Below are 15,904 nucleotides of genomic sequence, written 5' to 3'. Positions count from 1 at the left end.
AAGAGGCACTGCCCTCTAGGCATTCAAAGGCCCAAAGGGGATGAAAGTCACCACAAAGACAGACCCTGTCCACCCCGCGAAGGTGGCACTGTGAATGGACTCTGCCTTCATGGACAGATCGGAGGGTTTTTTTTTTGTTTTGTTTTGTTTTTTTAAAGATTTATTTATTTATTTGACAGAGAGAGACACAGCAAGAGAGGGAACACAAGCAGGGGGAGTAGGAGAGGGAGAAGCAGGCTTCCCGCCGAGCAGGGAGCCCGATGTAGGGCTCGATCCCAGGACCCTGGGACCATGACCTGAGCTGAAGGCAGACGCTTAACGACTGAGCCACCCAGGCACCCCAGATCGGAGTTTTTTAAAGACAAATTTAGAAGTCTGAAAGGTTACCTCCCTTTAGCAAAGGCCCAGGAGATACAGATGAAGGTGTTATCTTTCCAGGCCAATGCTAGAATAAAGGAAAGAAAGAAAAGAAGTAAGGGTTTTAGCCTTAAAGTAGGAAGTCTCTATCTGGTGCTTTGGGTGGGAGCAGTCTACCTGGATGTCAGGTACTTCTCTTCCTCGTCCGTTTGATTTGGAGGTCTCTGGCATCTGCACAGGATGGCAGGACACGTGCAGCCTTCTTTAGCTGTGAGATGTGGACCCAAGGTTCAAGTTCCTGGCATTTGGCTGCCATCAGGGTGGTGAGGAGGACCTGGAATAGCCCCTTCCAAGGAGATTCAGGGCATTCTTTGGGCTCGGTGACTCCCAAGTCAGAAGGGTGCGAGAAACTTGGAAACATTCTTTCGGAGAGTTGTAGCCAGATATTTGAAGGAACTAGAAGAATTCAGGATCTAATTCTGTGTACAGGCATTTAACAGAAACTCAAAGACAATAAACAGGATTAGAATCTAGTATCTACAAAGTGCAAACGTAATTTTTCTCTCTACAATTACCCGTATTTACCAGATATAATCACAGTAAAACTAATGTTTGCATTAAGTTGGCCTGATTACTTACGTAAGTGCAGTAAGAATAGTGTTTGACCATACAAGCCCATCTTAAGACTGCTCTGCTGAAATTTTTCATAAGGAATCTCAGACTGAACTTTTAAAAGTCTCTGAGGCAGGGGGCACCTGGGTGGCTCAGTCGGTTGAGCGTCTGCCTTCGGCTCAGGTCGTGATCCCAGAGTCCTGGGATCAAGCCCCGCATCGGGACCCCTGCTCAGGGGGAAGCCTGCTTCTCCCTCTCCCTCTCCCACTCCCCCTGTTTGTGTTCTCTCTCTCTCGCTGTGTCTCTCTCTGTCAAATAAATAAATAAAATCTTAAAAAAAAAAAAAAAGTCTCTGAGGCAGGAAGCCAAGCCAAGGACTCACCATTAAAGTTTACCTAAAATACCTATAGTTTGGGTGAATTCCTATCAGTCAAAATCTTGGTAATATAACCAATGCTTCCAGTTATGTCTTACAAGAACAGATTCTCATAGAACTTAGGCAAATAACTAACTATATCACCATGAAAAGAAGACTCAAGAGTTTCCAAATTCAGGAGGGGATCAGGTAGGGGGAAAAAAAGTAAATGTTTCATCTTTGTTTACAAAGGTATACTTTACTGGATTGCTGTAAGTCATATAGCTTAAGAGAAAAGGTTTCCTTAAATATGGAAAAACAAAACATTAAGGAACCAGCAATGTTTCAAACAAAAGGTCATACAAAATTAAAATCATACTCGTTCGTTCAGTCCCATGTAATTAATACTTGTTCTGCTTGAATCCAGTTTCCCTGTTACTTCTGGAAACTTTTACCCATTTCAGTTTTATGATCTTAAAGTTATCAGAAACCTGTACTGAATCTCCTTAAAGCTGAAACACGTTTACAAAAGCATCAAAGTAAAAAAATACCATCTATAAATGACAAAAGACTTAAAAATGGCCGTTGGTCAAATAGAATTGACAAGGAAATTTGACTATTTCTGTAATATACAACATTTTAAGATAATAACCAAGATTATGGCTGATAACATTATACCAGGACATATCAGATTTCCAGGAATTCCACATAATTTCTGGAACACTTACATACCTACACAAATACAACATAAGGAAGGCTTCGTATCACTTATTCGACAATGCCTCCCATATAATTTAACATATCAAATAAGCCTAATAAGTTGGGCATCTCTCTTTTTATAAGGAGAGAGAACAATTCTTTTGCAGTTTTTCCAAGGATCCTGCAGAAAATCTCAAAGTTACTTCCAGGTTAAAAAGACTTCTTTTAGAATTATATTGTGGGGGGGGGAGGGCACAGAGTTTGTAAAAGATTATCAAAGGGTTTGGGGGGTTTTTTGGTGGTTTTTTTTTAGAGGGGGAGGGGCAGAGGGAGAGAGATTCTTAAGCAGGCTCCACGCTGAGCGCCGGGCTGGATGCCCGACGCGGGGCTCAGTCTGAGGACCCTGAGATCATGACCTGAGCCCAAATCAAGAGTCAGACGCTCAACCAACTGAGCCACCCAGGCGCCCCCAAAGATATAAAGGGGTTTTTAAAAACTTGGTCAAATAAGATCATAGGTCATTGTGAAGCATAACTTGTTTATCTATTTAACCATAATGACAATTAGAGAGTCTGCAGAAATTTACAAAGAGTTAAGGAGTCGTAAAACAAAAACAAGCCCTAAGCTTTTCTAATAGAGAAGTCTGGGTTTTCTTAAGTAACCAGAGATCTGATATGAGACACGGGAAATTATTTTGAGAGGACACAAAAATCTTTCGTTTCCAGGCAGATTACTTAAAGGTAAAGAAAACCCTGTACAAATCTCCTATCAACTGCAGACCTATAGTCTAAGAAAACTTCGTCCTTTTAACAGAGAGGAAACCAATTTTAATTTTGTACCTGTGCACTTTGGGGATTAACATTAATTCATTTTTTAAATGTATATCCATTCCAATCTTAGCTGTCTTAACCACGCATAAAATCCTTTTCCTAAGATTCCTTTTCTACACACCATCTGCCACCTTCTTTTTTACATTCAGATCTCGTCCTGTTTTTTCTCTTTCCCATTCCGAACAACCAGCCTTACTTTTAGGACAAAATTACTTTCTTTTCCCTCAGCAAAAATGCATTTCCATTCTTCATACCTTCTCTTACTGAAAATGCACACCCTGCTTTCCTTTCATACAGAGAAATTTATTATTTCTAGTAGCTTTAAACAATTGTAAATGAGCTGTTACTGTCAATTTTATGAATATATTTCATATTCCTAAAAGTATCTGTTCCTCATAGTAAATTTTCCAATGTTTATCTTGAGATGGTCTATATATTCAATGAATTTCACTTAACTCATCATTTAACTTAGCAACACGTTAAGGTTTTGAGGAGTCAAAAGATTTTGGAAACTCTTTGCCAAAAAGTTCGCCTAATAACTCTTATCCCATTTATATCTATTTAAATCATTTATTCTTAACAGTTATTTTAAGATTACCTGCAAAAACATCATTATAGGCATTAGACAAAGTTGGTTATCATCCTAAGTTATTTTATAGGCTGACAAATATTTGTAACCAAGATATGAACTTATTAGTAAAACCCAAGTAGAATAAAAGTTGTGTGTCTGTTTGGTATTCAATGCTGATAACTCTAAAGACATACCTATTTTAATTAAACCAAACTTAAACTAGCTTTAATACTGAGTATTTTCCCAGATCACATGAACCTGAAAAGCATTTGGGTTATTTTCTGTTATATTTCTGAGATTTTCAGGAATACTTAATTCATATAAGTGCTTAATTTTTTAAAGCCAGTTAAGTCAAGCTCTTTTACAAATTAATTTTCGCACTACTATTTGTAATGGAAAATACATCTATAACACTCTGATCATATAGACAGATGCAGAGACCTCATAGTTTTTGTTTTAAAATTTTAGCCACGAGGGGTGCCTGATGTCTCAGTCAGTGAAGCGTCCAACTCTTGGTTTCAGCTCAGGTCACAAGCTCAGGGTTGTGAGATGGAGCCCCGAGTTGGGCTCTGCGCTGGGTGTGGAGTCTGCTCAAGATCCTCTCTCCCTCTCTCAAAAAAATAAAAAATTAAAATAAAATAAAATTTTAGCCATGAAGCCAGTATAATACAAAACTTACTAGGTTATAAGAGTTAGAATAAGTTTACTTGCTCAGATGGCTACAGCTTTTTATTAGTTTTTACGGAGAAGACACTTAAGATTTGTATTTGTCTTTGACAAGTAATCTAACAGAAACTGTGGACTAGATTTGGGGCAAGGGAATGTCTATAGCAGTTTCTATGTTTTACAAGCCTCTTTCCTCCTTTTTTTCCCCCCTTCTGTTAAGAATTACAGCTGACCCAGGGTACCTGGGTGGCTCAGTTGTTGGGCGTCTGCCTTCGGCTCAGGGGTCACGATCTCAGGGTCCTGGGATCGAGCCCCATGTCAGGCTCCCTGCTCCATGGGAAGCCTGCTTCTTCCTCTCCCACTACCCCTGCTTGTGTCCCGTCTCTTGCTGTGTGTGTCTCTCTCTCAAGTAAATAAATAAAATCTTTAAAAAAAAAAAAAAGAATTACAGTTGACCCTTGAACAACATGGCTTGAACCACATGGGTCCACTTATAATGGATTTTTTTCAATAAATACAGTACAGTACTGTAAATATTTTCTCTTCCTTGTGATTTTTTAAATAACATTTTCTTTTTTCTAGCTTGCTTTATTGTAAGGACACAATATATAGTACATATAACATACAAAATATGTGTTAACTGTTTATATTATCTATCAGTAAGGCTTCCGGTCAATAGCAGGCTATTAGTAGTTAAGTTTGGGGAGAGTCAAATATTACATGCAGATTTTTACTGTAAGGGGGGGTGAATCAGTGCCCCTAACCCTCTGTTTAGGGGTCAACTCTACTCCATGAAGTTGACATTTCAAGGAGATGGCCTAAACCAGAACAGTCCCTGGTGAAGATTAGGTAGCGCATTTACATCTCAAAGGCACAGGGAGAGAAGGCAAACTCCTCCAAGGACACGTGTTCCCTCAGGCCAGAATTTTTACAGTACCCACACACCTTTTGAGACAAATAGGGGCGAGGTTAATTGTTAAAAAGAAAGGGTGGACTCTGATTTATTTTTTTAAATAATCGCTACACCCAACGTGGGGCTCGAACTCACAACCCAGAGATCAAGAGTCACATGCTCTAACAAATGAGCCAGCCAGGTGCCCCTATTCTGTTCTGTTCTATTCTGTTCTGTTCTAAAGTAAGCTCTATGCCCAATGTGGGGCTTGAACTCAGGACTTGGAGATCGAGTCCCATGCTCTACCAACTAAGCCAGCCGGGTGCCCCTAGAATGCATGGACTTTGAATTGTTTCTAGAGCTGCCTTTCTGGTCTTGGAAAGATTTGTAGGATAAGGATAGCTACTTCTAACTCCTTGGAGAATTGAATTGTAGCCTGGAGGACATCCAAGGACTGACATGCCCATCCACCTATGTTGGAAAGATTTTCCTTCCCTCCAAGTACATTTAGCTTAAGGGAGAAGGTCTAAAAAAAATTCATATCCGGCTTTGAAAATCAGCTTCCAATTTGGCCAAATTTATGACCACAGAGCTATTAACTCCTTCAAATATTGGTGTGCCTGGGTGCCTCAGTTGGTTAAGCGTCTGCCTTAGGCTCAGGTCATGATCTCAGGGTCCTGGGATGCAGCCCCGCGCATCTGGCTCCCTGCTCAGCGGGGAATCTGCTTCTCTCTCTCCCTCTGACCCTCCCCCCTGCTTGTGCTCTCTCTCTAATAAATAAAATCTTAAAAAAAAAATAAATCCTTTCAAATATCTTGTCAGGTTTCAGCCAGGAGAAACAGTAAATATTCTGGCAGTACACAACCCCATGAACCCAAGAGGTATCCTCAACGAGGGTGCAAAAGATACTATCTTCACAAGATCTAGAGCCATTCCCAAAGATCAATAACCAATGGCCTGGATTTGGAAAGGAAGGGATAACGTGAAAGCTTACTTTTCTCTTTATACAGGGTACTAAGAGATCCAGGAGAGCTGACTCTGGTGAGAATATTCTCACCTTTAGCTGGCATTCCCAGGATCCCACTTGCAGGCCCCAAGTGAGGTTTGTTTTTTTAAGTAGGTTCCATGCTCAGTGTGGAGCCCAATGCAGGGCTTGAACTCAACAACCCTGAGATCAAGACCTGAGCTGAGATCAAGAGCCAGATGTTTGACCCACTGAGACACCCCGGGTGCTCTTCGAGTGAGGTTTAAAGTAGAGGGTGTAGGGCGCCTGGGTAGCTCAGACGGTTAAGCTTCTGCCTTCGGCTCAGGTCATGACCCCAGCGTCCCGGGATCGAGTCCTGCATCGGGCTTCCTGCTCCTTGGGAGCCTGCTTCTCCCTCTGCTTCTCTCTCTCTCTCTCTGTCTCTCATGAATAAATAAATAAAATCTTAAAAAATAAAAATAAAAAAATGAAGTAGAGGGTGTAGCTCCAGTATCTACCAGAATTTGACCAGTTGCTAAAATTAATTTTGACTTTAGTTTCCCCTTTCCTGTTTAAAGGAATTACTGGTAGCAGTACGGGAGAATCCCTTGGAGACCTGTCAACTCTGGGAGGGGCCTATATGGGGGCCCACCTTTGGGAGTAGATACAAGGACATTAAAGTTGATGTTGGAAATTTTGCACAGGGCCTTTGAGGACTGTCTTTTCCAGCTTCTCCATTGATTACAACTGAGACATCAATCCCTGGGCCAGCGTTTTAATGATGGGCCCCTAGGAAGGTGCAATGTGGGAGGCCCAGGTGCTTTTTTAAGTCTCTGGCCTTGCAGCCCTTGTAGCTATAAGACTAATGGCTTGGCACACTTTTGTTTATGATCTTGTATCTAAATTTTCATTGGCCTTTTGCAATGAATTTTTTTTTTTTTATTTTGTTTATTTGACAGATAGCGAGAGCAGGAACACAAGCAGGGGGAGTGGGAGAGGGAGAAGCAGGCTTCCCATGGAGCAGGGAGCCTGACACGGGGCTCAATCCCAGCCGAAGGCAGACGCCCAATGACTGAGCCACCCAGGCACCCCGCAATGAATTTTTTTTTAATGAAGCTATTCTGGAATCTTGAAGCCTTTGGAAAGCTTCTGTATACCAGTTAAAATAAGTATCCCACTCAGTTGGTTTGATTTGGGGACCCTTGTTTCTGTTGGGTTTTTTTTTTTTTAAGATTTATTTGAGAACAAGAGAGAGCTGGTAGGGGGGAGAGAGAGAGAGAACCTTAAGCAAACCAGCTGAGCATGGAGCCTGATGCGGGGCTGGATCCCACAACCCTGAGATCATGACCTGAGCAGAAATCAAGTCAGCTGCTTAACCGACTGAGCCACCCAGGCGCCCCTGGGAAGCCTTGCTTTTAAGTGCACTTCTCACATGAGTGATCTTGTCTAAATGGAATGTTTTCCATAATGGCAAGTGTAATTCGAGGTTGTTTTAGTAAGATTGTGCCATTTTGTAGATATCAATAGCTTTCAGGACTGCAGTTCTTAGACATAAAACAAGTCAGGGGGCGCCTGGGTGGCTCAGTCGTTAAGCGTCTGCCTTTGGCTCAGGTCATGGTCTCAGGGTCCTGGGATCGAGCCCCGCATCGGGCTCCCTGCTCAGCGGGAAGCCTGCTTCTCCCTCTCCCACTCCCCCTGCTTGTGTTCCCTCTCTTGCTGTGTCTCTGTCAAATAAATAAATTTTAAAAATCTTAAAAAAAAAAAAAAAAAACAAGTCAGTGTGCGGGAAGATGCAGTGCTTGACTCTGGAATTTAAGGATCCCATTATTAGTAGTAGTTACTATGTTTCAGCTAAGCCTTTGGGTCTCAGAACCAGACTCATACCTGAAAGGGACATGCTGTGGGATTGGGGATTGTGTGATGTTTTACAGTGTACCTTGTTGCACGGACATTTTCTTGGGGTTGGTGAGACCTAGTAACTTAACCTAACCTAACACATGAGTTTTGAAGTTAGGTGCAAGTGCTCTAATGGTTTTTAAGTGTTTGACCCACACCCCACCAATTTTTGCAGCTTTTTGGCTTCTGAGACTCCCACTTGCAATAGCCTTTACCTTACGTCTGTGTTAAGAGAAACCAACAGTGGCCACAGAAATGGGCCTGTGGACGCCAGCAGTCATCTGCAGACTGGCGGACAGAAGGCCTCATGTGCGCCCCCAGCAATTCCCACTGTGGAAGTGGGGACCAGGGGGAGGCCTGAATCACAGAGCCCAAAGAAGGGGACCTGCAGACAGAGTCCAAACAATCGGGGACCTGCAGCTGCCACCAGCGGGCCCCATTGTGGAATCTGGGGGTTCCGATCAAATGGGGGGATTGCAAACTAAACCGAGGGCTCGGGGCTTGGGTTCTGGGTGGAACCCTCTGCTTGCTGCAGCTGACCAGCCCCAGACTGGAAAGCCAATGAGATCGGGAGCTTGATGCAAAGACAGTGGAGCTCAGAACCAAGGGGAACTTCCCTGAGGCCCTCAGAAACAGCGAGAAATTCAAGAGGCTCATGGGTACCATGCCTGTGTTTCTCACTGTCCCCAAAGCCACCAGAAGTCTCCTTTGATCCTGTCAGTGCCACCCAATCTGTTAAAAAACAAAATTAGCTGAGTACGATTGGCTTTCTTTAATGATTCATGAATCGGGCAGCATCTCAGAAGACAGAAAGGAGCTCTGTGGAGCTGTACAAGATGGCAGGCTTTTATAGGCAGGAGGGGATGGAGGAAAGGAAGCTTCTAGCCAAGAGTGGACTGTTCCAAGCAGGGTCACTTTCCTTTGGGGGAAGGCAGGGGTCTATCAGGCAGAGAATCTCTAGAGCTGACCAGGTAATTCCAGATTGACTGGTTAAAGGTACATTTCTGGGACAAGTTGAAACTGCAGTTAAGTGCTAACTGGTTTGGTTTGCTGATACGGGGCTTAGTAGGAGTGACTCCATTTGGGGCCTATTGTTCCTTTAACAACAACAAAAGTAATACAAGCTCATTGCACGCGGGAACATGATAGAAGTATATCAAGTAGAAATCCCTTCCTCCCTCCAGTCTCAGCCCCTCGCTAACTGGTGCCTCTCCTTCTGAATCATGCCATCCGGTAGGGGAGCCACCAGCCCTATGTGGCTACCAAGCACTTGAAATGGGGCTAATTCCAATTGAAATGTGCTATACATCTAAAATATACACTGGATTTAGTATTTGGACTTCGTACAAAACAAGAATATAAAACATATCTCCACAATTTTTGTACTGATTATACACTGAAAGGGTATTTTGGATACACTGGGTTAAAATGTTATTAAAATTCATTTCAGCTGTTTCTTTTCATATCTTTTATGTGACTACTAGAAAATTTCAATTTATACATGTGGTTCACATTGTACTTCTACTGGACAATGCTGTTCTAGATCTTCTCCTACATGTTTATAAAAGACCACAGATACGCACGTCTATAAATGCCTGGGTACGTAGGTGTAGATCAGCCTCTGTATGTACTCCCTTTATTTCCTCTCCCACTTAATACATCAGGACCTCTTTTCCAGAGAGTACTTCTACATCCACCCCATCCTTTTTAGGGGTCGCGTTGCTTTCCGTGGTACAGATGAGCGTAACTCGTTCATCCAGTTCCCCACTGATCAACACTGGGGTTGCTGACATGCATTTGCTTTTTCAAACACAGCTACAAGACCGTCCGTAGTCTGCCCGCTGCGAGTCTCCATTTCTAGAGGTAGGAAAGCCAGGTCAGGTGAGGGCACTTCAAATGTGATAGCGAAGGAGCCAGGTTCTGAAGGCTCCTCGGACAGGACTAAGAGCCGTAGACTTGATTTTGCAGGCAGTAGGAAGCCTTAACACAGCTTTGTTGGGGTGGTTTTTCTAAACTGCTAACTCTGTATTCTTCCTTTACTAAAAAGGCAATATAAGCACATCACAAACAACTGGAGGGGAAAAATAAAGGGAGGGAACCCTACTATAACTTACTGCATAGCCACTTTTACGTTTTCCTTTTTTAGTCTTATTTTCTGGTGTATGTTTTAATTACTGCTAAATTATAATCATACTGCCCATCAATTTGAGAACTTTTTTTTTTTCCTATTGAAGCTTCCTGCATAAGCATTTTTCCATGTGACCACAGAGTCGTCAGTAAAGGGTGATTTAGTCAGTCCGTGGGCTGGCTGCTGGGGCCTTTTCAGCAGCCCACTCAAGGCCTTCTCCGTGGTGCCTCCAGTCGGGATGCAACCAAGCCCAAGTGCCTCTCATGAAAGAAACACATGCCCCGCCCCCAATCCCAGGCCCTCAGCCCCCTCCAGTTCCCGTCCTCCTCCCTCTTTCCAGCCGCACTTCTGGGGAGTCACCCAGGCCCTCTGCCTCCACCACTGCACCTCTGCTTACTCCTCTCCCCACCCTCCCACTGGACACTCAGGCATTGCCTCCTTCCCAGCCCCCTGGCCCTGGAACCATGAAAGTCCTGCCCAGCCCACTGCCTTGACAGCCCTTCACCAGCTACTCCCCCCCACCCCACCGCCAACACCCGGCTCACACTGCCACTAGCTGAGGGCTGGCAGGGGCTTGGAGCCCGCTTTCCTGCCTCCAGCCCTGCTCCCCACCCCAGTGTCCAGGCTCAACAGTTCAGCTGCAATACTTTTTTTTTTTTTCAAATAAAAATCTGACTGCATCACTCCCTGGGGGAAGTATCTTTCAGGGCTCCCTATAGTCCTCAAGGTGAAGCTCAAACCCCTTCGCCTGGAATGCAGGTGGGGTGTGATTTAGCCTTGGCTTACCTCCAGCCTCACCTCACCTTCCCCCGGCACCCCCCCACACACACACTCCATCCTGCAGAATGGCCCGCAGGGCCTTGCACAGCCCAAGCTTCCTCTCACCTCTCACTTTTGTACATTGTTGTTTTCTTCTCATAAGCCTCCCTCCCTACTCAGCTGCCTTCTTTGCCTGGATAACTTCTCATTATTAGAGGCCACCTCTCCCAGGCAGCCTCCCTGACTTCCTCCCCATTTGTCAAGGCTCGGCTGGCACCCTCCAATTTGCCCTCATAGCATCTTGTATTTCTGCTATTGCAGCCTTACTGTGCTGTGTTCCATTCGTCTTTCTGCAGTCTGTCATCTGACCCATTCCCTCTCTTCCTGGCCACCCACATCCTCCGGCCTCCATTCCCTGAAGACGAGGTCTGTGCCTCGCTCACCTCAGAATCCTTGACCCAGCAAGTGCTTGATTCTGAGCTTGTGCCCAGTAAATATAGTGCATGAATAAGCAGAAACTCGTGAACATCTTGACGCATCAACTTTTTCCATACTGAACAGGCTCCCAGAAGTTGGGGTGATTGGATTAAAGGGGATGAACAGTGAAGGCTTCAATTCCCACAGCTAAGCAGCTTTCCACAAAAGATCCGGCACCCTTTGCCCCCACCAGCAGTGTGAGGGTGTCTGCCTCGCTGTATCCTTGCAGCGCCGCTGTTTTTACTTCTTTTTAAAAAGCTCATTTTACAGGTAAAACATGCCAGCCTGTTCTAATTTGTATGTCTTTGGTTATTAGTGAGGGTGAACATTTCTGCATGTATTTGCCTCCTCGATGCATTTCTTCTTGGATGATTGGTCATGTGATGTGGAAGCTGTTAAGGCGGGCGGGCATTTTACAGGATGGCTTTGGGGGCCGTGTAGGAAGTGGCTGGGAGCAGGGAAGTTGGTGCCACAGTGATCCCGGTGAGGGGTGTGCAGGCAGGGTCACTGCGGGGGCCGGGGGCACAGCAGGAGCTGAGCGGGGGGGCAGGGGGGGTTAAGGAGGCCAAATCAACCCAACCTGGGGACTGACAGCAGACGGGGGTGAGGGAGAGGGAGGGGTTGGGGAGCAGCCAGGTTTCTGGCTTGGCCAACTGAACAGAAGGAGGTACCATGTGCTGAGATGGCGCGCAGGTGGATACCCGGGCGCACACCCCACCACAAGATGCGTCTCCGAGCTATCTGCTAGATACATCTGCTGAGGAAAGGTGAAGTGGGGTAGCAGAAAAGGCCAGGAGGCTGGAGGGTCTGACCTGGCAGGCTTCTTGAAAGAGACTGGGGGAGCTAGACTTGGGGAGGATTTGTAGGGCAGAGAGTGGAGTTGGGAGGTTGTCCAGGGGGTCACGGGGGTCTGCTCAGGAATAATAACAATAGCAACAGCCAGAGTATACTGAGCGAGTACTATGTGTGAGGCTTGCTCTCATCGCTTAGCTTGAAGCGATCAGTGGCATACTGGGAAGCTGGGGAAAAGGGTTAGAAAGCACATCGGTTACTGAGAGGGACCAACGCCAAAGACAATCAGTGCAGGCAGTGGAAAGTGCAAGGTGCAGAACAGCGTATCTACTGTGCTCCCATATTTATATTTGCCTGTACGTGCACAGACCACTTCCGGAAGGAGGCGCAAGGACAGAGTCATACTGGCTTGCCTCCACGCAGAGCAGCTGAGTGGCTGGGACCAGGAAAGAGCACTAGATATACTCTTGTCCTTCGAATGTCTGTACCATGCGAATAGGATATATTTGTATTCAAAAATAAATAACATGAAACATTAAAATTACAAAAACAATTTCTCATGTGTATGTGTGCATATAAATGAGTTGCTAACGCCCTTCCCCACCACCCAGGACCTGGAAGAGACTCTTCTGTTGGCTGCTCCTACTTGCGCTCGGCCTCTTAGGGATGCTCCAGTATGGGCTCCCTATAGTCAGGTACAACCCCCCTCCCCCAGCACTCAGTGTGGGAACCAGCAGGGCCAGGGTCAAAGCGGCTCCGTCCAAGTGCGGGTGGTGGGTGGTGGCTCTTTGGCTGCACACTTGGCCTTGTGGGCTCTCCCTCCTTGTAAAGAGCAAAGTGAGAGGCGCCCTGAGCTGGCTGTCATGCCCCTCCCTCACTGCTGCCCCCACCCCACAGGCATCTGGAAACCCTCATCCCCATGGGTGTCTGCCCTTCTGCCAGAATGGCCCTGCTGAGAGACAACTTCACAGGCCTCCTGAATCCCTGGTAAGGAGCTAACGCCCACACACCCTCCAGAGCTCTGCCCCAGTGTCTCTGCCCTCCTCACATCCCTCACCCCAGCAGGGCCAGGTACTCCTTCCGGTGGCCCCATCAGGTCACACGTCTCCCAATCCTCCGTATTCGATCTAGGTTAGGGATCTCTAGGGGCAGGGGCCGGGTCACACCCATTAGTGGGTCCCTAGGGCCCAGCACCTGGCAGGTGGCAGTGAACATGCACCAAATGGGTGGATGAACGGACCTATCTCTCCATCCCTGCCCTGGCCAGGGCCCGGCCTGACGTCCTGACCTGTACCTCCTGGGGGGCCCCCATTATTTGGAATGGCACCTTCGATCCAGCTGTGGCCCAGCAAAAGGCTCTCCAGCAGAACCTCACCATTGGGCTGACTGTCTTTGCCGTAGGCAGGTAAGGCCTGGGGAGGGGAGCGGTGCTATCCAGCATGGGAATGGAACAGGTGTGCATGTGATGTAGGGGTGGGGCACCCTGTGGGCCACAAGATCCTAAAGTGAAGAGGGAGTCAAAGACAGCACCTCTTGTCCCAAACTCCCAGGAAGAGGACAGCGCTGTCCATTTTCTTTCCCTCCTCCCCAGACACCAGCACTATGGAGCCCACCCAGCACAGGGACCATCCTGGTTATCTATGTAAGGAACTGTCACAAACTCAGTGACTGAAAACAGCTGTTATTATAGCTCATGATTCTTGTGGGCAGGAATTCCCACCGGGCTCCGCAGGAAGGGCTCCTCACTGCTCCCCACGGTCTGAGCCTCCACTGGGATGGCCGACTGCTGAACACAAGCGGGGCACTGTCTCCACGCAGCCTTCCGCGCAGCTAGCTGGGCTTCCTCACGTCCCTGCGGCATCAAGGGTCTGGGACTTCGTAAGCGAAGGCTCAGAGCCCTAACGAGGCAAAGGCTAACGGCCGCCAGTCGTCCAAAGGGCCAGCCCAGCCTCCCTGCCGCGGCACCCTGTTGATCCAGGCACGTAGTGGGAGCCCACGTTCAAGGGAAGGAACCCAGGGCCCCTCTGGGCAGCAGAGACGAGCAATCTGCAGTCGCCTCTGTCCACCGTGAAAGCTACGGCTGGAGGGCTGTGGAGGGGACTGGAGGGGGACCGGCGCCGGGAGCCCCAGCGGGGCCGGGGCCGGGGGCCGGGGTGGGAGCCGCGCTCAGACTGACCGGCCCCGCCCTGCAGATACCTGGAGAAGTACCTGGCGCGCTTCCTGGAGACGGCCGAGCGGCACTTCATGGCGGGCCAGCGCGTGGTGTACTACGTGTTCACCGAGCGCCCGGCCGCCGTGCCCCGCGTGGCGCTGGCCCCGGGCCGCCGGCTGCGCGTGGAGCGCGTGGCCCGCGCGCCGCGCTGGCAGGACGTGTCCATGCAGCGCATGCGCACGCTGCACGAGGCGCTGGGCGGGCGGCTGGGCCGCGAGGCGCACTTCGTGCTCTGCATGGACGTGGACCAGTACTTCCGCGGCGCCTTCGGGCCCGAGGTGCTGGCCGAGTCGGTGGCGCAGCTGCACGCCTGGCACTACCACTGGCCGCGGCGGCTGCTGCCGTACGAGCGCGACGCGCGCTCGGCCGCCGCGCTGGCGCCGGGCGAGGGCGACTTCTACTACCACGCGGCCGTGTTCGGGGGCAGCGTGGCGGCGCTGCGCGGGCTGACGGCACACTGCGCGCGGGGCCTGCGGCGGGACCGCGAGCGCGGCCTGGAGGCGCGCTGGCACGATGAGAGCCACCTCAACAAGTTCTTCTGGCTGCACAAGCCGGCCAAGGTGCTGTCGCCCGAGTTCTGCTGGAGCCCCCAGATCGGCCGGCGGGCCGAGATCCGCCAGCCGCGCCTGCTCTGGGCGCCCAAGGAGTACGCCCTGCTGCGCGACTAGGCCCCCCACCGGGCCAGGAAGGGGGCCCCTGAAGCCGTGCGGGGGCCCCTGAAGCCGTGCGGGCGCCCCGGAGGGCGGCGAGAGCTTGGACGCAAAGAGCCCTGCCCGCTCCGGCCAGGTGCCCGGCCGTGGGATCGTGACGGTGGGAGGAGGAGCGTGGCCTTTGGGGAGCTTCTCGCCGGGAGGGAAAGTTCCCCTTTCCCCCACTTTCAACAGCGACCGACAACGACGCACGCTGAGCTGTAGCGCCTCGGTCAGGCTGCCTCTGGACCTTTCACCTCTGACCTTACTGGATTCGGCTGATGCCTCCTGAAGGGCTGTTTTAGCCCCCGTCACCCACCGCCACCCCCAACCCCCTTTTTGATGAGACTGAGACGCAAAAAGGGAACATAACTGCCTAAGGACACAGAATCTGTGAGTCAGTCTGGGCAGACGCTGCAGAGCCAGGACTGGCCCTCACTCCGAAAAGACAGTAGCCTCTGGGCGAACAGGAGAAAGCTTCTGCTGCAGGAGAAACGTGGTGGCATCCGAGTCCTTTGCTTTGCCCTTCCACCTCCCCCGCCCTCAAGCATAGTTTGTACATATTTAAGTAATATTGTAATAAAATTATTCCAAAAGTGTCTTTATGGCCCTCTCTCCTGGGCAGTGTCCACAAAAAGGACATTTCCTTGATGTGGGACCCATAGGGCTGTCTGGGAGATGTTTCCTTACCCAAGACTGCTATCCAGAGTCTTCATCCTCCCCGGGGGGGCACAGGCTCTGAACAGGAGGTGAACTCATCAGGCCCTCCAAGGAGCCAGGGAAGGCAGCAGCTGGAAGCCCCTGAGCTGTCCTCTGACACCTGGGAACACTGAGGCCCTGGGAGGGTGGGATTTCACCCCAGGTCCCCTGAATCCTTTATGTGATGTTCTCAAAGACCTTGCCTTAATAGCCTCCACTGTTCCTCTGAAGGACAGCAATTCCGGCATAAATCAATCCTGATGGTTTTTACAATCTGATCATCTTTACAAGCAGATTCCACTTAGT

The 15,904-nt window shown here is 48.6% G+C and overlaps 1 protein-coding gene across 1 annotated transcript in view; it reads left to right on the top strand.

Annotated features, from left to right (window-relative positions):
• The window catches only part of A3GALT2 (alpha 1,3-galactosyltransferase 2), a 21,549-nt gene extending 6,051 nt beyond the window's left edge, over positions 1–15,498 (top strand). Inside the window, exons 2-5 of the mRNA XM_031038893.2 lie at positions 12,610–12,693; positions 12,896–12,985; positions 13,266–13,403; positions 14,191–15,498. Coding sequence (XP_030894753.2) covers positions 12,610–12,693; positions 12,896–12,985; positions 13,266–13,403; positions 14,191–14,878 — 1,000 coding nt within the window. The 3' untranslated portion in view covers positions 14,879–15,498. The remainder of the gene's footprint in view (positions 1–12,609; positions 12,694–12,895; positions 12,986–13,265; positions 13,404–14,190) is intronic.
• Positions 15,499–15,904: the final 406 nt, after the last annotated feature.

Source organism: Leptonychotes weddellii, chromosome 4, assembly GCF_054177405.1.
Source record: "Leptonychotes weddellii isolate Sample4059 chromosome 4, ASM5417740v2, whole genome shotgun sequence".
NCBI classification, from domain to species: Eukaryota; Metazoa; Chordata; class Mammalia; order Carnivora; family Phocidae; genus Leptonychotes; species Leptonychotes weddellii.
Note: the sequence above shows the minus strand (reverse complement) of the source record. Positions and strands in the feature narration are given on the sequence as shown.